The sequence below is a fragment of the Thunnus thynnus genome, chromosome 21, assembly GCF_963924715.1.
Source record: "Thunnus thynnus chromosome 21, fThuThy2.1, whole genome shotgun sequence".
NCBI classification, from domain to species: domain Eukaryota; kingdom Metazoa; phylum Chordata; class Actinopteri; order Scombriformes; family Scombridae; genus Thunnus; species Thunnus thynnus.
This window is the reverse complement of record NC_089537.1, coordinates 4039682-4066728: the sequence shown is the minus strand read 5'-3', so window position 1 is coordinate 4066728 and position 27047 is coordinate 4039682. Positions and strand designations below refer to the sequence as shown.

Sequence of the window (27047 nt, the reverse complement as noted above, 5' to 3'; positions counted from 1 at the left end):
TTTAGGAAACATAATACCAGACAACTGAATCATTTTCAAATCTCCTTATTTATGGAAACATAGGGGAGAACGGGGTAACATGAGCCACTTTTTACATTTGATGATTTTACTGCAAAATGAAAGTGTATTTTTTTCAAATAATAGTTACTATATATACCTCAGGTTGTTGTCTACCCATGGAAATTAAAACAAGTTATCTAATTATTATGGTTTTAGAACAATGACCCATGGGGTAAATTGTGTGCTCTATGGGTAAATAGTGTTACCATTAAATACTGATATAAAAATGACACTCTGTGTGTTACATACAGAGAGAATATGTGTGTAAATGTGCTTTTGTGTATACAGACAGGTGACAAATTAAAGGAAAAACTGGTCCAGGTCTGAATGTTTGACCCCTACAGTGAGGGGGTCTGGTGGCTCTGTTAGGCTGTGGGGGGCATTTTGCTGGCATGGTTTGGGTCCACTTGTCCCCTTAGAGGGAAGGGTCACTGCTAATCAATACAAAGGTGTTCTGTGTGATCACTTTTATCCTATGATGAAACATTTCTACCTTGATGGGAGTTGTTTCTTCCAGGATGACTGAAGTGGAAACTTAAGATGACACAGAGAGCAAGTTGTCTTTCAGAGTTTTATTGCAATATCCAGAATACATATTTGCAAGTCCAGATCTCCCAGTTTGCTAGGCTGAAGAGATATTGAATGAAGTTCAGTGTTGGTACTTGCATATACAGCCACAGTCTCTCAGTCTCTGTTGAGAATGAAGAGTTGAAGGCCAAATCCTTATCTGCCTTTCCTCCCTGGACATTCCCTCTAAAGTTACAGTGTTTAGAGTTAGGAACATTTTCACACAGGAAGCAGAGATCATAAAGTCTTACAGTGTAACATAATCTTAAGACAATAACATAAGTGTATATGTTTTCATTTCAATGACAATGCCCTCATTCACAGGGCACAAGGGGTCACTGAATGGTTTGATGAGTATGTAAATGATGTGAATCATATGCTATGACCTTAACAGTCACCAGATCTCAACCCAACTGAACACCTATGGGAGATTTAGGACTGATGTGTTAGACAGCGTTCTCCACCACCATCATCAAAACACCGAATGCTGTTCTGGTGGTCCAATACCTTGCTAAGACACTTTATGTTGGCTTCTCCTTTAATTTGTCACCCGTCTGTATGTACAGCTTGTTTGTGTGTGGCTTAAACTTAACATTAGTTAACAATTAGGTATTTATTCATCAACACTATAGCACTTGTAACAGTGATCAAACATTAACATGAACAGGGTCTCTGGTCTCTAGAATATCAGAAAATAATTTTGGGGGTAAATTGATCCATTGACTGAATTGCCCCAACATCATTGGCACATTTTACCCCCCAACCTCCATTTTGACAAAACTGTTTCACACAGTGGTTCAGAGCTACAGTTATGCTGAGTTTATGACCTTGTTTTGCAGCTTACACTGACTTAAATTAACATGTAATAATGTCCAAAACTTATCTTTTTTAATTAAGATACAAGACTGATAACTTTAGTAACATGATGAATTCACTTGCTCTCCATGTGCTTGAGTCCAAGATGGATTGATTAAGATGAACTATACTATCTTAAATTGTGGTCACATGATTACTTTTGCTGGTGGTTACCTAGATAAAGGGGGTGGCTCTATTTACCCCGTTCTCTCCTACTATAAAAGCTTTTCAAACCTTATAAACCTTCTCTTTGTAACAGGGTCTGTAACATGGTGTCACTCTTATTTTGGAAGTATTTGGAGCTTAAAAGATTTAGAATCTGGTGTGAGATGGATGAGATGGACGTTTTTCTGCAGTCTGCCTGAGGAGAAAATATTACTGAAGCCTAAAGTGGGGGACGGACCACATGCAGATTTTCACCATTCCAGTCCTGGCTGCTATAACAACGCCTTCCCCTCCACCATTTATCTCTCTTGGTTGGAGGAACTTGGTAAATCACTTGTAAGTGGCCAGTCGAGTTGAAAGCAGAGCCATCGCGAGGTCAGAGCCCAGATAAAGAGAACCGACAGGAAGTGATGTCAGGCCGGCCTTCACCTTAATTCAGAAGAAGACGCCACAACCTTTTTGAAACCCTCTGAAATCTTTAAGTGGACAAAACCTGCCAGAGGTGCAGATTTTGACCTTTTGAAGGCAGGTTTAAATATGTAAGAACACAACTGTTGTGTCTTAATTTTTTACCAAAAATCAGGTTTGTTTTAAAACATCTTGCCACACAAAGAACGAAAAATACTTTTAAAAGTGTCACTTATTCAATGAAGATTCAAACTTATTTTTAATACTAAAAGTTTAAGATCTAAAATAAAGAAGTGAAAAAATGACCAGTCATAGAATCATACTGTTAATGTTAACAGATATATGAACATACCGTACATGTTATGACATGTTTTTTTCACACAGGTTAACTTACTTATATTAATTAACCATTAATTGATTGAATTGTGTACATTTTCTGCCATTAAACTACACAGAGCATTCACTAGTAGATAGAAAAGGTGTAAAAAGTCATGATGTGGATGTTTTTCATGTCATCAAAGCTGCATGAAACCACTAGTTTGGAAATAAAGTTAGAATAATGTGACAAACTGAGTCCTCACCATGTTGACCTCTGAGATGCTGTCGATGCTCTCCACCTGCACATCAATGCCTACTGGGATGGCTGCGCCTAAAACAGCAACAGAAGAAGAACATCATTACCATACTGGCCTGAATATAAGACAATGTTTTATTCCAAAAATTACATTTAAAAAAGTGGGGTTCATCTATTATTCGAGCACTAAACAATTATGTGTTGATCAGATCAGATATTCTTTTTGAATGGAGAGAGTATCGCTGTAACACCAGCTCCTACAGTGAGTGTTGCATTATGGGTTGTTTGTAGCCTTAAAGGGAAACTTAGGTATTTTTCAACCTGGACCCTATTTCCCATCTTTTTGTGTCTAAGTGACTGATGGGGACAACAACTGTTGAACTTGATTGAATATTTAGCTGATTTTTACAAGTCAAATCTCACGAGATTTCAGAATGAGACTTCTCCTTGAGCGAGACTTTGTCTGGATTACATTGTCCTCTCCTCTGTGTCTCACACACACACACACACACACACACATAGAAACACAGAGCAGACAGCAGTGGAGGAGGACAGAGTTGACTCAGTGAACCAGGTGAAGTGAAAGATAATGTTTTACTCGAGTTGACGACAACTACACTCGTTACTGTACTTTATCAAACCACCTGTTCAACAAGCATAAACATGTAGAAAAGCGATATTTTCACCTGCTTTGCCAGCAGTGTCCCATCCACCGTTGCTATGTTTTACACAACCACAGTGTGCTGTTTAAGCTAATAACACAAACGCTGTCATTATGCAGCCTAACTGTTTATGTGAGTTTGCCATGTATCTTAAAATTTGGCAAATTCTTGTAAACTTAGCTGCTGGCTGAGACAAACCACCCAATACACATAATTCACAAGGACTGCAACAACACACTAAGAATCCAACATGAAGAAAGACATGGAAACATATGCCTCTGCTCATCCCTGTATAAAGGTAAGCCCGTTTTTAATTCAGATTGTATTGGCTGCATTACATATTGTTCATCATGGGATGACAAATTAGTCGACAGAATTACTTCATGATTAGTGCAGCTCTCTGACAGACTGTCCTGCCAGTGCGGCACCCATGAAATAAATAGTACAAGTGAAGTGAACAACACTGATATATGTATATATTGTGTGGTTATGTGTAGATTTGACTATATGTGTGTGTGTGTTCATGTATGTGTCTGGAGTTGGATAACTTGTGTTCTTGTGTTCTTTTGTTTTGTTTTCTTTTTAAACTTGTGAACATTCAATAAAACACTGTAGTTTTGATATTGGAAACAACACATTAGGGGTTATGGGGGATATGACAATATTAGATTGTGAACGATTCAAATGTCTCAACAATCTGCCTTTCCAGAGAGATCGTTTGTATCGTGCTACAGTGCATGTTATCAGTTCAGCTCCGTGACGGAGCGCAGTCTGCTAGCAGGAGGCTAACGGGTAACAGCACCGACATGGCGAGCACTTCATAACACATCTCCAATCTGCTGGTGAAATCTACAGCAGTTTAATGTCCTGCTAGGAAGCTCACCAGCTGCACATCATGTTAAACTGACAGCTGGGATGCAAGTAAACGCCATCGTTTGGCAGTTAGCTCGCTTGCTAACTGGTAGCACTAACTTCTGTCATGCCGCAAGCTAGTGTGATGTCAGCTCAGGTGTACTGTGTTGGTGCCTTTTTTTAACACATGCTGCTAATTATTCAAAACGAAATACTAACGCTTCTACACAATGTCAACTGTTTGCCTTTCAGCTGTGAAATGAGTTTGGTTGTACAGTTAGTTTGGTTTCCCGCTGCGATAGCCATTAAACACTATGGCTGTCACTACTTTTTTAATGCAGCTGTGCATGCCTGCTTTTATTTATTTGTAGAATTGTTTGCGTTCTAATGTAATTTTATCTCTTTCATGGGTGTATGTTTATGTGTATGTGTTTTTGTGGACATGTAAGGAATTGTTAATTTGTCATATTTCTTAAACAACTCAATGAATAACCACGATGCTTATTATGCTTAGTATAGAGAGTTGTATTTCTTTTATTTTATTCTTTTATGTTACATTTGTTGGGGCACTCTGTTGGCCACGGGGCCTTTTGCCACCACAAAGCTCGCTTATTGGCTCAGCCTGCTCAGCATGTTCTATGACATTTGATTGAAGTCTAACTATGTTTGTGTCTAAAGCAACAACCAAAAAAATTCCATGGCCATGCTGGTCTGAAACCACCTGACCAGTTACACCAGTACGGCCATGCTGGTCTGAAACCACCTGACCAGTTACACCAGCACTACCAACCTGGCTGCTCCACCTCTCAACCAGCTACACAAAACTGGTCTACCAGCTGATCACCAGTTAAACCAGCTTGAACAAACTGGCCCACCAGGTAAATCCAGCAAGACCAGCTAATGACCAGCTAAAGTTTGAAGCTGGTTCTAGCTGGATTTTACAGCAGGGTGATTTGGCATAAATATTTTCCCCGGAGAGCACAGGAAGCTGCAGTTTATTTCAACTACTGGTATGTATATTTTTAACATTTTGACACCAGGGAAACTCCAGGGAACAGCTAGAGTACAATAAGGCTGTCTGATGTTCACTGCTGTTAGTTATTGGCTTGATTAATGGTTTACAGCCTAATAATGTGTGTTTGTATTGATTACTGATGGTGGCTGATTGTACTCAGTTTCTAATTGCAGTATGCAGTAAATGATTGACCTTTGTGTGTGTGTGTTTAAACTACTTTCCTAACATGATGGTTTTATTAATGACTCCTAATGAAACTTGAAAGCTCAGCATTCTTGTGGCCATTTATCTTCCCTTTCTATAATTCACACAAACATTTATTCACCCTTCATTTTTCTGTATAACATGACTTCCTCTTTTATTTACTGGTTTTTCACATTTGATTTCAGGCCAGTTGGAGAAGTTAAACCTGTGAATTTCTGCCTTTGTATAATTATCCAGGCTGCTGCTGTTGCTTTTATACTGTATTTCATGCAGGTTGCAGGTTTCCAAACAGAAATACTCCAACATCCAGCAGCTGAAAGTGCTGTGTCCAGATAGTTGGTGGTTGAAGGTGGTTGATGTGGGGCAGCTGTATAAACTGTGTAGCTGTTTTAAGTTGTAAAAATACAAGAACAGGACGACACCTTTTTTGTAAATAGTGATGCTGCAAGATCTCCAGTCTTTGCAAGATCTTTTTCCATCCTAAAAGAATACAAATCTGGAGAAAATACTGAATATTTGTTAATATTTGGTATAAAATGATATGAAAATTCAGTAGCTTCGATAGCATCTCTTCAATCCTATCATCGGTGTCGGCTCTCAAACCTCATTTTGGTCAAACACTGGTAACAACATCCTTTGTCCTCACCACCAGCTCACCGCAGCCACCCACATCTGTCTTCCACGCTCCCCCACTGCATCCGCCTCATTAGCAGATTAAGCTTGTTTAACCGCTAAACCTGAACAACCTGATTTGTGCACACAAACAGAGCAGAAATAGCTAAACAGCTCAAATCCCCCCTCCCCAAAAAAAACCACACTTCAATCACAGCTACTCAATCCCTGTTTGCTGCTCTGCCTCCACAAAGTAATCATGACTTAACAAACTTTGGGAAGTTTCAGGACATTTATCCACCCCGTAACAATGTTTGATGGTCCTGTTCTTTTCCAAAAATCTACTTGGCTAATTTTAACCCGCATTCCTGCCTCGACCACAAACATGAGGAATGATTTCATAGTCGTCTTAAACTCATAAACACTTCCAGGCTGTTCATTGGAATCAATGTTAAAAGCTTAACAATGAAAGGAATGCACTGCAAGAGTGGCTGACTGTCAGGTTACAGAACTGCAAAACCAGTTCTGTCAAATTTATTCACTGAGCTTGCTTCTAATGGGAAAGATCTAGGCTTCACAAAGTTGTTGTTCAAACAGCATTAAAATGACTATTTTAAATGTAAAGTAGGTCCTAACTACTTGTTGAAATATAGTCATTTTAATGCTAAATGAACTGTTAAATGTAACCCAGACAGCTAAACAGGTGTACAGCGATGCCAGCAGCTCTGTCGAGGCTGTACTTTGGCACAGGAGACTCTTGCCTTGGTGAGAATTATTTGTGGTAAATTGACCCACTTGACCTCTCTCTGGCCTTATGAACCAACATCTTTTCCATATGTGTGTGCTTAGTACAGTATGTAGGCTATGTGTGTGCGTGGATAAGTATGTATGTGCACAGGCGCCTGGTTATGTTTTATAATGAGGGAGCAAACATGGAAAGATACATAATTGGTGGATGCGGACCGCGGTCCTGCCCTAGGAAAAAATTTGTAATTTGGAACAAATTTTCTGCATTTCGACACCACATCACCTCTTGGATTAAGTCAAGAAACAGCCATCTGCACTAGTCAGTCACTGGTCAGTGTCCTCTTTTCACACCACAACATTATCAGTTATGAATTTGTTTTTCATTGTGTGAGAAAATGGACGTTTGGCGTGTGAAAAGGCTCATGGTCATTGTGTGAGAATTGGAAGCCCTGGACTTCCTGTGTGAGCCAATACGTTATTCTTAAAGACCACAGTGACTGTGGGTTTGCCAATATTGATTTATGAGTTTTAAATTAAAAATGTTACAACAGACATATTTTGGCAGGAACTTATTGTTATGTTTTTACTTCATTGACATTGAGCTGTGTCCTTGTTATTATGTTCTTATTATGTTATTATTTCTCTGAGCAGACATTCTGATCAGAGGTGGTGGAAATGTTTTGCTTGGCAAAAGATCCACACATTCAAGAATTTGAAGGAAAATTATGTTAATAAATCTATGATGCAGAAACTGGAAAGTAACCGAAGAATCCTTAAATGTGATTTTCAAAATCTGATAAATTAGGTGAAAAAATAAAGAAATAAAGCAGGTTGATTCACAAACTTAACTATGTTTTCCTCTTTACAGAACAGTTTTACTCATTTTCCAGTGACAGTTGTGTTTTGTTCTTCTTCACTTTGCCTTCTTTTACAGTACAACTAGACAAGCTAGCAAGGCAATCAAAAACTAGCCTACTGACACCTCCAACTGTCTCCGTTGTCCATTGAGAGTCTCCCTCTTTATTGCAGCAATGATTTTAGCTACAGTAAATGCTAACATCAGTTTGCTACAATGCTCATAATGGCTGTTATCATACTAATGTTTTGCAGGTATAATGTTTGCCCTTGTCACTATCTTAGTTTAGTGTGTTAGCATGATAGCATTTGCTAATTAGCACTATGATTTACAGTTTAAAAACTCCTTATTTATCTTATACTGGCCCTTTATGCAGCCCCTCAGTTCAGCCTCTGTCTGAAACAGGCAGTTTTATCTCCTGTCTCTTTAAGGCCCGCCTCCCAATGGGCCCACTCTGTTCTGATTGGTCAGCTTCAAGAGGCTTCCTCTGACTCCAGAGGCTACACAAATAAACAATAGTAGCAGGATTTTACTATTTTTTCTCATTCTTTACTCGTGAAGGCAACTTCTCAAATACATCTGTACCCATTTGAGCCCAAATTCAATCTGAAATATGAGAGTGGGCAACATGAGCAGCCCATGAAACAACCTTAGCAACCACCTTAGCAACCTACAATGGCTACAGAGCGGACGGCCCTTTAATGGCAAAGGTATAAAAAAAAGAAGCTGCTTCAACCTTCAACCTGCTTTGAACAAAGTGTTCAAAGCAGGTTGAAGCCCTGGCTTTTGACTTGTAGGGAGCATTTCTACATATGTTAACCTCAAGTTCTGTAACTTTAGCATAGACATCCAACATCATAACAGTATATAACTAACAGAAAATCATAAAAAGCATGTTATGTCCCCTTTAAGGGATCACTAGAGTTACTGTAGTTCATTGTGAGGAGAATATGAATGTGTGTACCAAATTACATGTCAATCCATCGAATAGTTGTTAATACATATCACTCAAAACCCTAAAATATCAACCTCGTGGTAGCACCAGGCAGCAGGCTTCATTATCTGATGACTGTTAATGTTTGTAGGAAATGTCATGGCAATCCAGCTAATAGTTGTTTTGATATATTTTAGAGTGGACAAAAAATGACACTGGCTTGATTAAAAAGTGTCATTGTTCTGTCAGATTTAACCCACTTTTTTTTAACCTACATGGCTAGTAAGGATTATCTGTGGCTTGTTCATACATTTTGTTAATTCTGGTATTGCTGTAATCACAGGTAGTCATTGGCATATTAGAAATTGATTTATTATCTGTGGTTGTGAGTGTGCGCACACTTCTGTTTTCAGGTTTTTAAAAATTATTTTAGTTTATTAAACTCAAATACAAAAGAGAAAAAAGTAAAAATCAAGACAATGCCGGTGTCTTTTGAACTGTGAATCTCCAAAACCATGTCTGCTGGTTTAGTATGCATAGACACACACACACAGCCTCACTCTCACTGGTTTTGGGTTTGTCTGCGACCTCTGTCTGGATGTGGTTTACCAGGTTACATTCCTGCTTTCAACCTCAAAGACAGCAAGAAAAAAAAAAGACGTTCTTGAAAGTATGTATGTGTGTATTTTCTTGCGTGTACCTGGATGTAAAGTGTGTTAATTCCACTTGAATGTTAGCAGGACCGGCAGCTCAATAAACACTTTATTTAATGAAGTTTATCTGACAGCCAGGACCATAAAGCTCCTGCCGTAGCCCGGCTTTGTCCTGGAGTGACTCGTAAAACCACCAGCAGTGCAGACTCAACATTTAGCGTAGCCCCGACAACGACTGCTGTTGGTGAGAAAAACCTGGAACAGAAGGTCACTTGCTCTCACTTTTTTACTTCTTTCCTTTTCCCATGTCGCACCCAGTTAGTGTATGTTTAAGACGTGAGGCAGGACTTTTATAGAGAGACTAGTAAAAGGAGGTCAAGTTCAACTCTCAAGGTTCAGTATTTTTAAAGTCCCCGTCCTCTCAAAAATAAGTTTTCCTTCTTGTTCCTTCAGTTGGATGTGTGTTGTGTGTGTTGTGCTCGCTTTACATCTGATTTTAACACGTGTACCTACCAGCAGGATTTGTGACATCACAACTAGTTTGGTGCCAGTCGTGGTCCAGTATGCAACTTAGACGTGTGTGATATGGAAGCTTGAAACCTGCAGTGCACAAACACTGAGAATGGACTTACAGTGAAGTAGTTAGGACTGTAATGAGGTAAATTAACCTTTTTTGTGGTATTAAAGGACAGGTTCACAATTTTTCAAGTATGTCTTAAAACAGCAGTCAGGTGTCCATATGTAACGTCCATATGTTATATATAGTAACAAAAAGAGGGACTTTGGCACTAAAAAGACTGTAACATTGAAAGATATCTACTTGAAGCTTCATATTAGCTTCAGATAAACTTTTAAATACATAAGTTGCACAGAAGGAGGACTGTGGATTTTGTCCCCCATCACTTCCATTGTAAATGCATTATGAAGGGATCTTCTAATGGTCAGTATGAACAGGAGGAATGATTACAGCAAGCAAAAAACATGTTTCAATGTTCATTTGGGCTCCTGACTGTTATTTTATGATAGACTTGAAAAATTGTGAACCTAGGTGTAGGTGTCAAGGCTCGTGTTTACCTGTGGACTATCGTGCATACAGGTAAAAAACACAATTTATTACTGTACAATTTATTAGGGATGGAAAACTTTTAAAAATTGTCTTAGTGCTTCTGCTGTCTTATCAACATTTGTTCAGCATCAGCGTTCATGGATCTGTCATTATGTGTGGATTTAACCCTTGGAGGCAAATCAAATTTGTGCTGTGCTTTCATGTAGGGTTCAAATTTGGTGAAATGTGAAACGTGTAAATTCGCATCATTGACCAAATAGACAGAACTGACTGATTTACACTGAATTGCCATTTTGTTTTCAGAAGGAGAGAAAGTTGGAAGTAATGTACCTGTTCCACCAATGTCACTTTTTTTTATACTAGCGGTTGCAAAGAGCATTTAACATCTGTTATGTAGACTGAAGACATATGTTGGTGTAAGGGTAACCACCCTGAAAAAACAAATTGAGATCACATCTGGGCTACAAGAAAACTTAAAAATGTAATTACTCTCAGGCAAGTTCTGAGGTTATAAGTCTGTTTTCTAATTATTTCTAAGCAGATTTATGGACATGCAGTATATCTGCGATTAACATTGTGGTAATGAGATAATAATATGCTAGAAAGTGCCACTGAATCTAAAAATATGTTTATCATGTCTGTGTGTTCAGACAAGTTTGTCTCTCATTTGTTCTGAGGAAAAAGAAAAACACTTACTGAACCTGTTTCACCATGACAGAAAATCACAGCCTCGGGATTTAAGTGTCAGGACTGAAATGGATGGTGAGATTTTTCTTATTGACTTAGCTCATACCATTAACCAATTAAGTGACTGACAGCTACCTCTTGTCTCTACAAGTTTTACATAATTGAAGTAAAGGAGGTGCAGTTTGCATTTCCAGAGCGTGACCTGGAATTTGTTTTTTCTGCACATGACCCCGTATGGCAGCAGAAGGTTTCTGTTTAATTTCTTGTCTGTTGCACAGATTGTCACCAAATCCAGCTCTGGTGACATTCTCAGTTTACCCCAATAACATAAAAATCTTGCCTGATGCAGCTTTAAGGCCATTATTTTTTTGTCCCAAAATGTTTGTGTGCTCAGCGTTTTAGAGTGAGTCGTTTAATCCCTGAACACAACGCTGCAGATGGATCAATTCATGCAGTCATAAGCAGCATAATGCAGCTTTAAGGTCTCAGGATGTTTCTGTCCAGCCCCCGTCGAGTGTTTTCATTTGAGTTTCCATCCCCACCAATCAAAGGAGGGGGAAAGGAGAGAGGTGGAGATGGATTAAGAGGTGATTCTCTGGGCAGCTTTTGGAGAACATAAACAGACATAAACAGTCAGACTTCCACACAATCCAACCTGACTCCGCCCAACCATACGTAACACTGAAACACTGTAATGTAATCAAAGCTGTGCTCACAGCTGCCTGAATCTGTAGATTTTTAGCGTACACACACATACACACACACACACATATATAGCCTTTATTTACTAAACCTATAAAGGACCAAACCAGTGATTGTACATGTTAAAGCTCACTTACTACAGTAAAAATAACATATGCTTCACATCACGGCTGACCATTTTGGAAACTTTAGGATGTATTTTCCCTGCAGTTCCAGACAGCCATTGTGTTCATTTAATTACATTACATTACATTAAACTACACCCACCCACACACATGCATACACATCAGAGGAACTTCCACACATAGACAGAAGAAGCTGAGGGTAACAAAACCAAAGTTGTCAGGGTTATAATATTGTTAATTGATTTGAAAAGTCTCCTCTGTATTATCATACATCATTTGTCTTGCATTTTGGCTCCGTTTTCAGACTGCCACTAACTAGAACCAACAGATACAAATACTCTTTTTTTACTCTCTGCTACTACTCTGGCAAATTCAGAGAGGAAAAGGTCATCTAGATACCTGAACTGTTTTGACTTCTATATATGTTTTTTAATTGTTTTTTTAAAATTGAATTGCAGTTAAGAAGCTGAATCTTGCAAAACGCTTTGTTATGGTCCTTTTAACTAAAAATACAGTATGTCTAGAAAATTAGATGTGAATGTCATGAAAAATACTATTTGGCCTGTGAAAACGTGCTCTGGAAGGAGCACTCCAAAGTTTAAAACTTAACCTTGATGATGTCATAGAGATGTCATCGGGGTTATCTCATGTTGGACTTGGAGACCACAAACCATTAACAGAAAGCCACAGTTGACTCACCGGCTCCAGGACTCTTGTCGGACTATTGTTGCAATATTTGAGTTTATTGTTACTTGATTATGATACCTGGCCTGTTAGAACAATGTAGCTAAAGTAGCCAACTTTAGCCCAAGTGTGCAGCGCCCAGCAAGCTAGTGTTAGCTTCGAGGCAATACCCTGCACCCTGTCAAATTTTCCAAAATGTACGGACAGTTAGGCATGTTTTTCCTGTCAACCACAGTAGCAAAAAACTCTCCCTCAAGAGCAACTTTTTAAACCTTTTCATGCTGCCAATCCTCTTTTTTTATGACAGGAATGAATCTTGCAATTAGACCTAAGGTTGATTACCTGGAACTGCAGCGAGGCGAGGTCACATACTGTAACAATAAGAGATGCAGCAAAAATATGGCAGCCTCTGGCAAGCCACCAGGATCTGCTTGTAAATCAATTACAGGCATTTGGTGTCATGATGTGTAACGTGGAAGGAATGAGGTGGTCTGATGTGGAGTTATAGCACAAGTTTGTGGGGATTCATTTAAGTTTATAGACATCCTTTAAAGGTCAACCTAGATATAGATATACTACAAGCCCATAACACGTGCAAGAAATAACATAAAAATGTCACATGGAGTATTTCTGGATCTGAGGAGGGAATGGTTTTGATTCTTCAGCTTCTTGAGTGACTCACACACACACACACACACACACGGGGCTATAGGCTTATCGGAGGCAGAAAAAGCTGAGATTTCCCTCCTTTTCAGGGTAAAATTATAGTCCATGGAAATGCCACAGGGCCGTGGGGCAGACAGTGGTGCTTTTGTTGTCCCCAGCCTGAGCGACAGGCAGGACCACAGACGCATGCAGGACACCAACCAACCATATAGACCAAAGAGGAGAGGAAGAGGGAGATATGATGACAACAAGGAGGCTGTGTGGTATGTATCAGGGTCAGAAAGGCACAAAAAACACTGAGACAAGCTCATAAAAGTCCTGGAATTAAACAAGAGAGTCAAAATGTGCTTGATAGGACGGGAACCAGCGGTGGAAGAAGCACTGAAAACCTTTACTTGAGCACAAGTAGCAACACCACAGTGAAAAAATATTCCATTAGCAGCTCAAGACTTGCGTTCAGATCTCTACTTTAGCTAAACAAATATTAGCAGTAAAATCTACAAAGAGTAAAGGTTACAGTAGTTTTAATAAAAACCTTGTAGATCATGTCTTTGTTGGGATTATCCTGCTTTCAAATCATTTAAAGAATGAAAGGAAGAGACTGTTGTCACAAGAAAAATGACACCATTGTCCTTTGTTCAAAAACTTAAAAAGACTTATGTTTACATTTTGGTGATGTGCTGCCTCTTTTGGTCATTCTTACAATGACTGTAAAACCACTTAGGTGGGAATGATTGATTGGGGACACAAAGTTCCCCAGGCTGACACTGGAAACCACAGTTAGCATCCTGACTCCTACCATTCATGTTTCTCAGAGGACAGAGCTTACTGACTTTGGTGAACCTCTGACTATTCCTATAGTGCCACCAGCGGATTAAAGTATTCAGTTATCCTGTGAAATATTGAGACTGTCCTCCCATGAAAAACGACACAATAGGTCATAATATCAGGCGCCCAAAAACGAGATATAGTTACGTTTGAGTGACAGATGCCAGTGGTGCAATGGAGATGACATCTATATACACAAATTTCCTCATTTGGAGGTGGCGCATTGGGTGGATGGAGGCTTTAACCCAACAGTGGACTTTGCCACAGGAGAGAGTTGTTTGTTTCCTGTTTTCAATCGCGAGTTGAGATATTTTTAAAAAAAAAAGCATAACTACAATCGTCCCCTAACATTAACCCTGTGGTTATTATTGTAGCCATGACGACAAAGGCCACCTAAGTTTCAGGAAGTATAAACTTTAGCCTGCACCACATGTTTCTCTAACCTTAACAAAGTGATAATTTTAACCCAAACCATGATCTCTCCCTAAACCGAACCACAGCGGTGTCACATCATAAAACATTATTATTTCCTAACAGTGATGTGTAATGGTTTCGGAAAGCACAGACAATTTGTTTGATGTTGTCCTGCCAATATGTCCTTCTGGAAACACATGGTTGAGCCAGGTATTCGGTCATTAAATTTGGAGGACTGGTTGGAAATATTGCAACATCAACATGGATTGGTACAGAATTTTGCTCATGGCTCTTAAAAATCTTCTAAGGGAGCTGTCATTTGACTATAGCAATATTTGTCTCATCTTGGATGTAACATCTGAAACTGCAAAATAACTCCAGCCATTAGATAAATGTAGTGGGGTAAAATGTACAATATTTCCCTCTCAAATGCAGTGGAGGAAAATTAGAAAGTCTCCCAAAAATGGAAATATATGTGTAAAAAGGTGTACTTGTGTGAGTAAATGTACTTATTTTCTCGCCTATGTATGCTAACAATGAATATCTCTTGATAGTGCCTTTATATATATACACAAAGAGTAACTTATAGAGTTACAAAGTACATCTTCCCAAGAGCTTTTAGTTCATATATCACTATAATTTTCACCCATAATCCCTCTTATGAACTACCAGCTCCAGTAAATGTCCTCTGATTCTTCTTATACATGAAATCATGTGGCATTTTGCGTCATGTGCTTGCACGGAATATGTTTCTTTATGCATGGATTGTTGTGTGTTTGATAGTGATGATCTTCATTGCAGACAGCAGTTTGTTTCCCACCCCTCCATCTGCTCCAGACTTGGAATATAATCCAGATTAATGCACACGAATCCCCCCGACCCACACAGTACCCCCCACCCCACCCCCCACCCCCACACACACACATAGAGGCACTCATTATATTGCAGAAACACACACAGGAACACACAATCCCATTTTAGTGAGCACACAGAGTCCTACTGTATTTCAAATGCTCAGACACACACACACGCACACACACTCGTGCTGCCACACAATGTAGTGTAATCTGGGTCAGAGCTGGCGATTTTGGATTGACACATCCGTTGTCTGGGTGACCCAGTGCCCATCCTCACATCATCAAACCACTGCCTACACATCATCATCATCATCAGCGTGGGACGAGAAGTGCTTTTTTTTTGTTAGACGATGTGTGAGTGAGTGGATTAAATTATCTGGGATCTGAGATGAAATGAGGTGTGTGTGTGTGAAGCATCTAGTGCAGTAGTGCAGAAGTGTAGTAGTGCTTGTAGTTAGTGAATGCTGCATGCCGCCTTGTGGTTATTATTGGCCCTGGGGAGGCACTGCAGGAGTCTTGGTGGTAGAGAGGGTCTGTACTGGCAGAAGGAGGCTTACACACCAGGCTCCTCTTTTCACCCTCTATTAAGGAGGCTGTTTGTTACTCTCTGCTTACAGCTATTGCCGCTGGCTAGCCTCGTTAACAGAGGGTGAAAAGAGGAGCCGAGTGTGTACTGTACAGTACAGTACAGAGCCTCTCCACAACCAAGAGTCCTGCAGTGCCTCCCCAGGGCCACACATGGAAACTGGGTATCTCAGTGTGCAGACCCGCCACTGTGTGGACATGCCTCAGCACCCTTCAACCACTGTCCCAGCTATAGGCAAATAGCCCCACTGCCATGTGGTAAGTCTGTTGAGACAAAGGCTAAGGGAGCACACCCTGACAGAAAAGCAATGTGCTGGGGGAGTGCAATAGGCTGGCCTGGATAGACAAAGGACCCGGCAGCCTCCTGCAGCCAAGATTTGCGATTGGTTGTCCTGGGACCATCCTTACCACCGGGATCTACCTCATCATGGTGAGGACAGTGCTAATTGCTTGTGCAGGTCTCCACATTTGACCACAGTGAACAATACCTGGTCCTTACATATGGTTGAACTCTGATGGCGATGGGGTATCTGGCAACAGGAGCAGGTATGAACGGATCGGGAGCTGTTAGTCAGAACCCTGCATGGTAGAGGCACAGGGTATTTGGTCACTAATAACTGGGACTGAGTTCCAGCTGTTTTCAGCAGACCCCCGTGTGACTGAGCAGCCCTATTTAGGGGCTGCACTGCTAACCCCAACTGGAGAAGGGCCTAGAAAAGGTGGCCTAAAAATTGCCAATTCAATCACTCACCTGGATAGGTTACTGTGCCTATCGGGTCATTCCACTACTGTGGTCGCAATAGAAATAATTCAACCTAAAACTGGCAACATGGAATGTGAGGACTCTCCTGGACTTGTATGGCATCTCTGACAGATTTCACTGCAGAACAGCCCTGATCACTGCTGAGCTGAGGGGCTACAACATGAACATTACTGCCTTGAGTAAGACCAGGCTCCTGGATGAAGGAGGATGGGGTACACCTTCTTCTGGAAAGGTTTCCCCCCAGGTGGACGACATCTCCATGGAGTGGGACTGGCCATCAAAAGCACCTATCTACCAAGTCTCACAGAGACACCTGTTGGCATAATGAAAGGCTAATGACCCTTCGTATCCCCCTGGCAAAGAAACGTTATTCCACACTATGCTCCAACTTTGCCATCTGAGAATGAGGCCAAGGAATGCTGTTATCAGGCACTGGATGAAGAGTGACAAGATCCTCTTGCTTGGGGACTTCAATGCTAGAGTGGGACAGAACAACAGGATATGGAGTGGAGTGCTAGGTAGGCATGGTATTGGCAAGGTGAATGCAAATGGCATGAGGCTACTTACTCTTTGTTCTGAGCATAACCTTACCATAACCAACACCAGCATCCAGCAGAAGGCAAATATAAGACCTTGCGGATGAACACTCTCTATAAGCATTGGCACATGATTGACTTCATCAGTATGAAACGCAGTGACATCAAGGATGTTCTCATCACCCGTGTCATGAGAGGTGCAGACTGCTGGACTGACCTTTGTATGATTGTGGTTAAGCTCCATATGAAAGTGCTTCACCTCTTGTAACTGCAAAATCCCAACAGAAAGTGGGTGATCTGTGTCAATGCTGCCTAAATTGCAGTGTGGATTTAGGAAGAAGAAAGCTTCAGGGAAAGTGCCGGGAGGAACATCAGGACCTGTTTATGGCCTTTGTTGACCTCCCCAAAGCATTTGACACTGAGCAAAGAGAGCTCTTAAGGGATGTCCTCCTCAGGTTTGGCTGTCCCAAAAAAAAAAACATCCTCCGCCAGTTTGGGTGACCATAGGAGGACAAGAGTCCAAGTCCTTCCTTGTACAAACAGGGGTGAGGCAGGGGTGTGTGCTAGTGCCATTAACATTTTCCTCCTGTGTGTCACCAAGACAGCAGCAGTGACTGTGCTCTCGTGGCCCATACTCTGGAGGATCTTCAGAATGTCCTTGCTGTGGCAGCACAGCAGGATGGGGCTGACTGTCGATACCACCAAGACAGAAGTGGTCTGCCAATGGAGCATCCAATGGAGTGTCCCACCCAGTCTACCTGCCTTCACTGTTGGTGATGAACAGCTGTCAATAGTGCCATCTTTCAAATATGTAGGGAACATTCTCTCTGAGGATAGCAACACTGACAATGACATCCAGAGCCACATTAAACAGGCATCAGCTGCCTTTGGGAGACTTTGGCGCAGGGTCTTGCAGAACAAGAACCTTCATCCCTCCACAAAGGTTGCTGTATATCAAGCCGTCTGTGTCACCCCCCTCCTCTTTAGCTGCAAAGCTTGGTTAACCCACAGCTGTCACATCAAGTCCATAAAATGCTTCCACATAAGCTGCTTCCAGCACATCCAGGGAATTACCTGGCATGAGCATGAGCATAAGGAGGACCTGGGGGATGTTGCTGCTGACTGTATCACTTGGCAACAGCTGTGTAGGGATGGGGTTCATATGCTGGAGATAGAGAGGACAACCAGAAGACAGTAGAACAGAGCCAGGAAAAATACAGGCATGGTTGCCACCACGACCACCACATATACATGTCCCACCTGCAATAGAACTATGTGGTCCAGGATAGAACTGTTCAGATGTCAAAGATTTCACCTTTAAAGGAGTGGACGTCGTCATTGGATTTCAATGGACAACTGAAGAAGAGGAAGAAGTGTGTGTGTGTGTGTGTGTGTGTGTGTGTGTGTGTGTGTGTATGTCTGACCTCCGAAGCCTGGTCTCATAGCGAAGTCATGCTCCTCAATCCTCAGCAGCTGTTCACTCTTTATAAGGAGTGTTTTGGTGCTGTCCTGCTTCTTCAGTTTGTAGTCAATGCGCCTGCAGAAACAACACACACACACACACACACACACACACACACACACATTCACAGAGACAGTGTGTTAAGGGATTAGTTGGTTTATTAAGGCTGCAACAAAACACAGTTTGTGGTTTTCCTCCCTTCTCTCCCTCTCTCCACCTCCCTGCTGCTCGCTCATTCGCTCGCTCTCATCCTGCCAAAAACCATAGCCTAAATCAAAGGTGAGGCACATCTCCATGAACATATCAACACACATGCAAGTGTACACACGTTTTCTGACACTCAAAGAGTTTTATTATGTTCACAACACAAAACATTCCTCAGTGCCACAGTGCCAGCAGCTGCTGAGAGTGTATCACTCAAGTATCGTTAATAAGCAATTTACATTACATTTACCATGAGTCCTCTCCTCCTGAAGCTGTATATAGAGAGCCAAAGTCAAACCAGAACTTCCAACTTCTCTTCAAGAAGAGGAAAAACCTCATTAAAAATCCCATTAACGTGTAACCATGCCAATAGCTGAAAATCCATCCTTGGAACAGAACCTTTCTTTATAGTATGTTGTACGGCTCGCTTCATATGTTTAGATGAAGGACTGGAGTTTTCTGAAAAACTAAGAACTTTAATCAATATTTATTTTTTTAGCGGCCTTTAAAGAACCTCATTCCCTACAAGTCCTAGACGTGTGAAGCTGCACGTAATAGCTCAATAGAGGAGGCGAGTCCATGAGTTAGTCAGGAGGTCACGGCGAGTTCAGACACGTCTGTAACAACAGTAGGACAGAGAGGAGTCTTTACACAAGACGGATTACAACTAGAAAGATGCATTAGACTGACTTTAGCAAAAAGAGTTGGGGAGTTTTATGGATATGGACAAAACCAACAGTGACATAAGTACCCGCACTTGTAGTTCTTTTAATGGGAGCTGTAGTTTTTCTTTGTGCACAATGAAAACTTAACAAAGGTTCAAATTTCTGATAGCAGCTGCTGTAGTGGATGCAGAGCAGTCTGAGTCTGCATTGAATTACAGAAGCTAGACAGGAAGTGGTGTCATGACTTTGGCTCTCTATTAAAGTTAGAGTAGAAGAAAAATGGCCTCTGACATTTGTTAGCTATCTTTCTATAATATAACACACACACATGTTTCCAATAAGTGACACAGATTTACAAATTTAAATCAAAATGATTAAGATTAAGATTTTTTTGTCGAATGAACCTTCAGGCTCAACACACTGGAGATGCTTGAAATGTCTGGATGTGATGTAACATCATCTACGTACGTTTGCAACAGCAAAACAAACCATGAAATGCCAAGTACATTTCTTCTTGTCAACAGTGTTTGAGTGTTTTGAAGTGCTGCTGTCCTCACACAACATAAAATAAACATGTTTTCACTGTTATATAAACTATAAACTACTATATATGTCACATTCAACCAGGAAAACCCCAACGAGACGACATTCAGACGTTCAGAATATAAAAGGTGTAATTATGGCCTGAGAACGGCTGCCTCACAGCTGTGATACATGCTGCAATCTGTGTGTGTGTGTGTGTGTGTGTGTGTTCCGAGAGGGGGTAAACATACACACACGTGCGGCACACAGGTGAGCACACAGCGGTAAAAGCGATAAAAGCTGTTTGAGATTTTCTTTGCTGACAGATGAAAAGCCTTTTTGAAAGTCACACACCTTGACCCAAACAAACAGGAACACACGCACACACGTGTTCTTCGATTATTGTCAGAAAATGTATTTGAGCCAAATCCCATTTCCATAATCCCTTAAATTAACAATACAATCCCCCAAAACAAACCCAATTTAACCCTCATCACCGTAATTCAATTATGGCGACATGTTTTTTTAAAATGTATTTTTAACAGTTTGTTGTTCTTAGAATGAAAGAAAAAAGGTCTTTGGAAATATCATAAATGCTCTGTTTTGTTGGCTTGATAGCAGCTGGCAGGCTACCAGTTTTACACTGTACAGAACATGGTCAGACAGTGTGTCACTGACAGGGATTTTTAAAGGACTAGTGTGTAAGATTTAGTTACTATTACTGTAGCAGACAAAAAAAAGCTATTTAATTTCAGCTGACCGCTTTTCCCAGAGTGAACTTGGACAAAAGTGAGGATCAAAGAAAGGAAAAGTCCTTTTTTTTTTTACCACTCAGAGAAAGCCTCAGAGCCATAGATGATGAGGATAGCCTGGCTGCTACTGTCGACATCAGCATTCAAGTATAACCACTGCTGTAACACTATACTGAATACACACACACACACACACACACACACACACACACTTAGTCATTCAAGTCCAATTTAGTCATTTAGTGTTCTCCTTTTGGACTACAGAGCATTATCAGTGATCTCGCAGTTACTCTAAATGAACTGAAATTAAACATTTGGAAATGTACCAATTGGTATTTTATGATGAAAGATATTTTGACAAGTCACAGAAAGAAAAGCACAGGTGTAAATAATCAAATTAATGATTGTATTCCATTTAGATGCTTGTCAAGACGGTATTCAAGTTCCATGAATTTATGATTACATGCTGTACACTTTCTGGAGCAATAATAATAACAGGCAGTAAAAATGACTTTTATGGCAGCGGTTGAGGTGAAGTGAGCTTTGTGCATGAAGGTGTGTGTGTGCGTGTGTGTAATGTGTAATAAAATGCAGGGGTATTAACATTATTACAACACCTTAGTCAAAAGCTTCCTTGTCTCCAACAGTGCATTGAGTTTTGCAACCTGCAGTTAGTCACTTAATCTGAATATTTTCCACTGACGATAGAAACTTTACATGAATGGTTTCACTAATGCAATCAGTGGTGGGAGAAGTATTCAGATCCTTTACTTTAGTAAAAGTATATAAGTATTATGAGCTTGATGTAGTTAAAGTATTGCAGTAAAAGTACATAAGTATTATGAGCTTGATGTAGCTAAAGTATTGCAGTAAAAGTAGTGGTTTGGTCCCTCTGACTGATATATTATTATATATGACATCATTAGATTATTAATAGTGAAGCATCAGTGTTAGAGCAGCATGTTACTGTTGTAGCTGCTGGAGGTGGAGCTAGTTTACACTACTTTATATACAGTTTAGTCCAGTGGTTCCCAACCTAGGGGTCGGGCCCCTCCAAAGGGTCAGCAGATAAATCTGAGGGGTCGTGAGATGATTAATGAGAGAGGAAAGAAGAAAAAACAAAGTTCTGATACACAAATCTGTTTCAGTTTTTGGACTTTTTCTCTAATCTTTGATTTTTGTTGAAATATTGGATCATTTGAACATTTATTGAAATGAAAGCATGTGAGAAGTTTAGAGGGAAAAATCACTATTTGGTGGAGCTGTTAACAACTCATAGACATGTGAAATGTGACCCCGACTACACACTGCTTTTTGTAAGATGTCAAAAGCCAAAAAGGTTGGAAACCACTGGTTTCATCTTTAACAATGTGTTGTATTTTAAAAGCTTGTTATATTATCCATTGTGTCAAATCATCATGTGAAAAGTAACTGAAGCTGTCAAATAAATGTAGTGGAGTAGAAAGTACAATATTTCCCTCTGAAATGTAGTGGAGTGGAAGAATAAAGTAGCATCACATGGAAATACTCAAATAAAGCACAAGTACCTCACAATTGTACTTAAGTACAGTACTTGAGTAAATGTACTTAGTTACTTTCTGCAACTGAATACAACTGCAGAAGTTGCACAGAACTCAACCTGTATTCATTCATTCATTCTAACAGAAGCTTCAGGAAAGCTGTCTGCTGCTCTTCTCTACTAGAGAAATAAAACCTGTTTGTAAGAACACGCTTTTGCTGAAAGTCCCTTGTAAGAGCAATAAAAACAGCACAGTCAGTATTTTCATTTTTTAGGCAAACCAGAAATAGAAGTGAAAATAGAAGTGAAATTCACATAAGGGAAGTGAAAATGATTAAACTATGGGAACCTCAGTGTAAAAGTGAAATCACAGCTTCCTGCACCTCCCAAAGAGTGACTGAATAAACTGTTGTAAGTTAATGGAGTTACTAAAATGGCTACCATTAGCTCATGCTAAGCTGCATACAAATTGTGAGGATTTTCACTCCACAGGCAACAAGTTGTTTAAGTAGCTAGTGTCAAAATGTGGTTGTTGTTATTGAGTCCTCCCATAAAAGACGGTATTGACACAGAACTGAGGTATTTTAAAATAATGCATGTTTTCAGGCCTCCAGCGTTCCTGAAGTGAAAGTCAGATTCATTTTCTCATAGAAAATGTGACAGTTGGAGCAGGTAAAGTCTGGGATGGACATCTTCAGTACAAAATATGAACAACTGTGTTTGAAAGTATCGGGTTCTTTCACTAAAAGTCAACTGTACTAATCCGTGGACATAAAAACTGGCTGCCAAAGTGCATTTCAGTAAGAAACATCCAATCACAGAGCTTCAAATTTAGTTTCTTTAGTGGTTAACTGCGAGCTGAGACTAAAAATTACACATAATAGAAACATGATTATATATAAGTAGTTAAAAACTGCTCACTGTCAGATTCTTGGCCAATTTTGGAAGAATGCAACAACTACTGTGCAGTGTTTTGTTCCCAGTTGCAACAACGAAGTATTTTAAATTTGATGCAGCTCTGACCAGCTTCGTCGTGGGAGGAGCTATTTTGGGCACTGCTGGTTCCCGAGGTAATAGCCCCAATTATTTTTCCCACAGACATTGTTACGTGACTCTCAGTTTGGGCTCTATTACAGCTTGGTTGAGTCATCAGTACAAACTCCTTGAAACTCTACAAGTTGAATCATCAGTACAAAAGAGGAACAACTGTGCTAGAAAATATTTGGTTCTTTGATAAAAAAAAAAAACTCAATGGTACAAGACTGTGTGCATAAAAAAATTCTGGGAAGAAGTCAACTATGACTTCCAAGGTGCATTTTGGCAAGAAACATCAAATCACCAACTTAAAATTGGATCATGTGTGCTGCCAACTGTGGGCTGATTACGCTGTTGAGAAAACTGATTTTACATTAGCCTACTTTAAACCAATTTAATTTCATGTTCTGGGTTAATTTTGAAAGAATTCAACCACCACAGTGCAGCGTTTTGTTCCCAGTTGCAACAACAAAGTCTTTTGAATGTGCTGCAGCTCTTACTTCTTCCTCAAAGCAACGTCAGCTGAGACTCACGGATATTGTAGTATTCAGAGCCATCCACCAAACTGACAATAAAGAAGAATGAACAATATCCTCAATATTAGTTAACATTCAACTCAGGACTCTTTCCCGGATAGTGTAACGATCCTATAGGTTTATAATTTGAACACTAGTTTCAATTATTTCAACTTCATTTCTGAGAAATCAAGTTTTGTCCGTGATTTTCAAGGACAAAACTCAGAGTAGAGGTGTGAATCAGAATTAAACACTTTTAAAAAATTAAAAGTAAACTGATCCAAACTGAGGATTGTAAAATCAGTTTTCTGAACACCGCAATGGCACTGTTAGCTGTGTTTCTCAGAAGTGTGTAGCTCCGGCTCTGATAAGTGAAGAAAATGCAGAAGTGCCTTAAACCTGCGTTCTCTCTAATGGCCAGCAGGGGGCGACTCCACTAGCTGCAAAAAGAAGTCTGATTGTTTGGTAGTCTGAAAATGACCCAACTACTCACTTGATTTATTACCTCAGTAAACAGTTTCCTAATGAGTTTATGGTCTCTGTTGCTGATTTCAAGTCTTCCTCAATACATCATGATGTTCAGTTTGTAAATTATGGCCTCATTTAGAGTGAAATAGATGATAAAGCAGGTGATTGACATGACACTGCCACAGCGACAACGTTGGTTAGGTAACGTAACCATGGTGTAACCACAGATTCACAGGGTATAGCCGTAGTTGTCGTTATTTCTGTGTTTTCAGTTCATGAAAGTTAATTGTAACATTTTGGTCGCCTAAAACAATCTTGTTCAGCGTTTGGTTGAACTAAAAGAAGGCGGATGCTCAGTTTTTCCAGTAAGTGCATTTCAATTTAATGGTTTTAAGCCTTTTTTTTTGCTTGCAAAAATTAGCATTACCATTATAGTTAAGCAAAGACTGTAAATGGACTGTGCTAACCAAGCTAGCAGCTAGCGTTAGAGACAGCTCCACCCTCTCGTCCAAATACGGTCAATTCTGCCCCTAAAAATCCAAAATGGTGACGGTCAAAATGCCGAACTCGAAACTTCAAAATGGCGGTCCGTAAACCAAAGGGTGACGTCATGGTAGCTACGTCCGTTTTTTTTTTTTTTTTTTTTTTACAGTCTATGGTTTCTCGCTGTTTCTTGCCAAAATGCACCTTGGGAGTCGTAGTTAACCTCCACCCTGAAGATTCTTGTTGATCCAAGCCGTAGAAGAGTTCGAACTGAGAGTCGCAAAACGTTGTCTGTTGGAAAAAAGAATCGGATTTTTACGCCCAAAACAGCTCTTCCTACTATGCAACTAAACAACTCTTTTACAAACATGCAGTTGTACTCCTTAACACCTGCAAACATACTTTGATGTGGGAAATTTGAAATGACACTTTACATCAGCTCCCCTGACTTCCAGTTCTAAACTTTCTGAGAGAAACACCAAAGAAATATTCTGCTCCTAAGCTGTGAATACAGTGTGAGTGTGTCTCTGTGCGTCTCACCCTCCAAACTTGAACTTGCTGTTTTCCCCGAGAAAGACCTCTTTGTGCTTCCTGCGCCCGGAGCTGCGACCGCCGGTCACCATGGCAACAAGGCTGGCCGCGGCAAGGGCCAAGCAAGTCAGCACGTCCACCTTCATGTTTCACAGGTTTCCCTGCCACAGTGGACACAGCGCCAGCATCCCGGCTGCAGTGACCCCCACCACCACCACGTCTCTGCAGTCAACCGTCCACACCGTCCGGCTGACTAATGTTGCTGGTTGTGGTGAAACATCCCACAGTGGCTGGAAGTTTCCTCAGCCAGAGAGCTCCAGAATGAAGGCAAATACATGAGATTCCTCTCGCATGCATGTATTTGTGTTTATTTATGTATCTTTACATCCATGCATGCAGCTCTTCACTCTCCAGCTGAACATACTGAGCCTGCAGGTTGATGATCTCCGGGAATCTTTGCCTTCTGGTGTCGCCGCTCGCTTTCTGGCACTCACTCCTCTGCCGCAGTCTGTCTCGGTCTGTTTTATCTGTGGTTTTGTGGATCTTTCTATCTCTGATTAAAATCGATATGAATCTATTCCTCGCAGCGATAGAGGAATGACACTAATTCCACTCTAATCCTCTTATCTACAGCCACAGCAATCTTTCACTAACCTACAAACTGAAACACACACACACACACACACACACCATCAGTAATCAGGATTTTCTCAGCAGGACAATGAAAAACTGGCACCTGGTGTGATTATATGAGGTTAGCACACACCTCCACCTCGTGTGTGTGTGTGTGTGTGTGTGTGTGTGTGTGTGTGTGTGTGTAGAAGGGTTTTTGTGCGAGAAAATGAATCACAGGTTTGGAAGCAGCTCAAACAACAAAAGGTCGTCAAGATCGGCCGAGGTTTAATCCGAGCTGGAGTAGAGCGAACTGCGTCTAATCCGGCCTCACCTCGCGCCTTCCTCAGTTTACACCTCTGGAAGACATAATCCAACACACACACACACACACACACACACACACACACACACACACACACACAAATAAATATCACATGCACAAAAATACAGACGATACACATGAACACGCAGTAAGCAGCCTGACATGTCATACAGCTACAAACACATAAATGCAAAATAACATTTGCAGTAATAAATGTTGCTGAAATAATTTTCTGAACAATTTTTAGGTATTACGATAATATTTAATGTGTTTTTTAAAGAAATGTTCTCTGATCTGACGCCCCTAGGACAACACTTGTCTGTTGTCTGTCTCCTCCAAATCACTGTTGAGGAATAACTACGTTTTATGATGGGACGACACTGTGGTTAAAGGGGACATAACATGCTTTTTGTGATTTTCTATTGTTTTGGTGTTAGATGTTAAACATGGTCAAAGGTCCAAAACTTGAGGTGAACGTATGTAAAAATGCTCCCTGAAAGTCAAAAGCCAGAGTTTCAACCTGCTCTGAATGCTCCGTTTGTAAAGTTTTCCCAGTTACTGATTTTAAATATCTTGGTGTGAATCTGGATCCAAATTTAAACTTTAAGAAACATGTAAAAAAAAAAAAACGGTTAAAACCATAAAGTACAACTTAGAAAATTTTAGACATATTAGAAACTGTCTCTCTTTGGACACAGCCAAGATATTTATGCAGCTATGATTCTTTCCCATTTGTCTTATTGCATCACATGTTGGCGGCAGGCTGGAGAAACAGCCGTAAAACCTCTTGAGTCCTTATACAAACAAACTCTAAAAACTCTGGACAAAAAGCCAATGCATCTCCATCACTGTAGGGTACTGGAGAAATATAATTTAC

At 40.4% G+C, this 27047-nt stretch overlaps 1 protein-coding gene across 1 annotated transcript in view; it reads right to left on the bottom strand.

The window, feature by feature from the left end:
* The window catches only part of LOC137173463 (gamma-aminobutyric acid receptor subunit rho-3-like), a 34888-nt gene extending 8582 nt beyond the window's left edge, over positions 1–26306 (bottom strand). Inside the window, exons 1-3 of the mRNA XM_067578336.1 lie at positions 25243–26306; positions 18502–18614; positions 2637–2704 (exon numbers count right to left, since the gene is read on the bottom strand). Coding sequence (XP_067434437.1) covers positions 2637–2704; positions 18502–18614; positions 25243–25379 — 318 coding nt within the window. The 5' untranslated portion in view covers positions 25380–26306. The remainder of the gene's footprint in view (positions 1–2636; positions 2705–18501; positions 18615–25242) is intronic.
* Between the last annotated feature and the right edge of the window lie 741 nt (positions 26307–27047).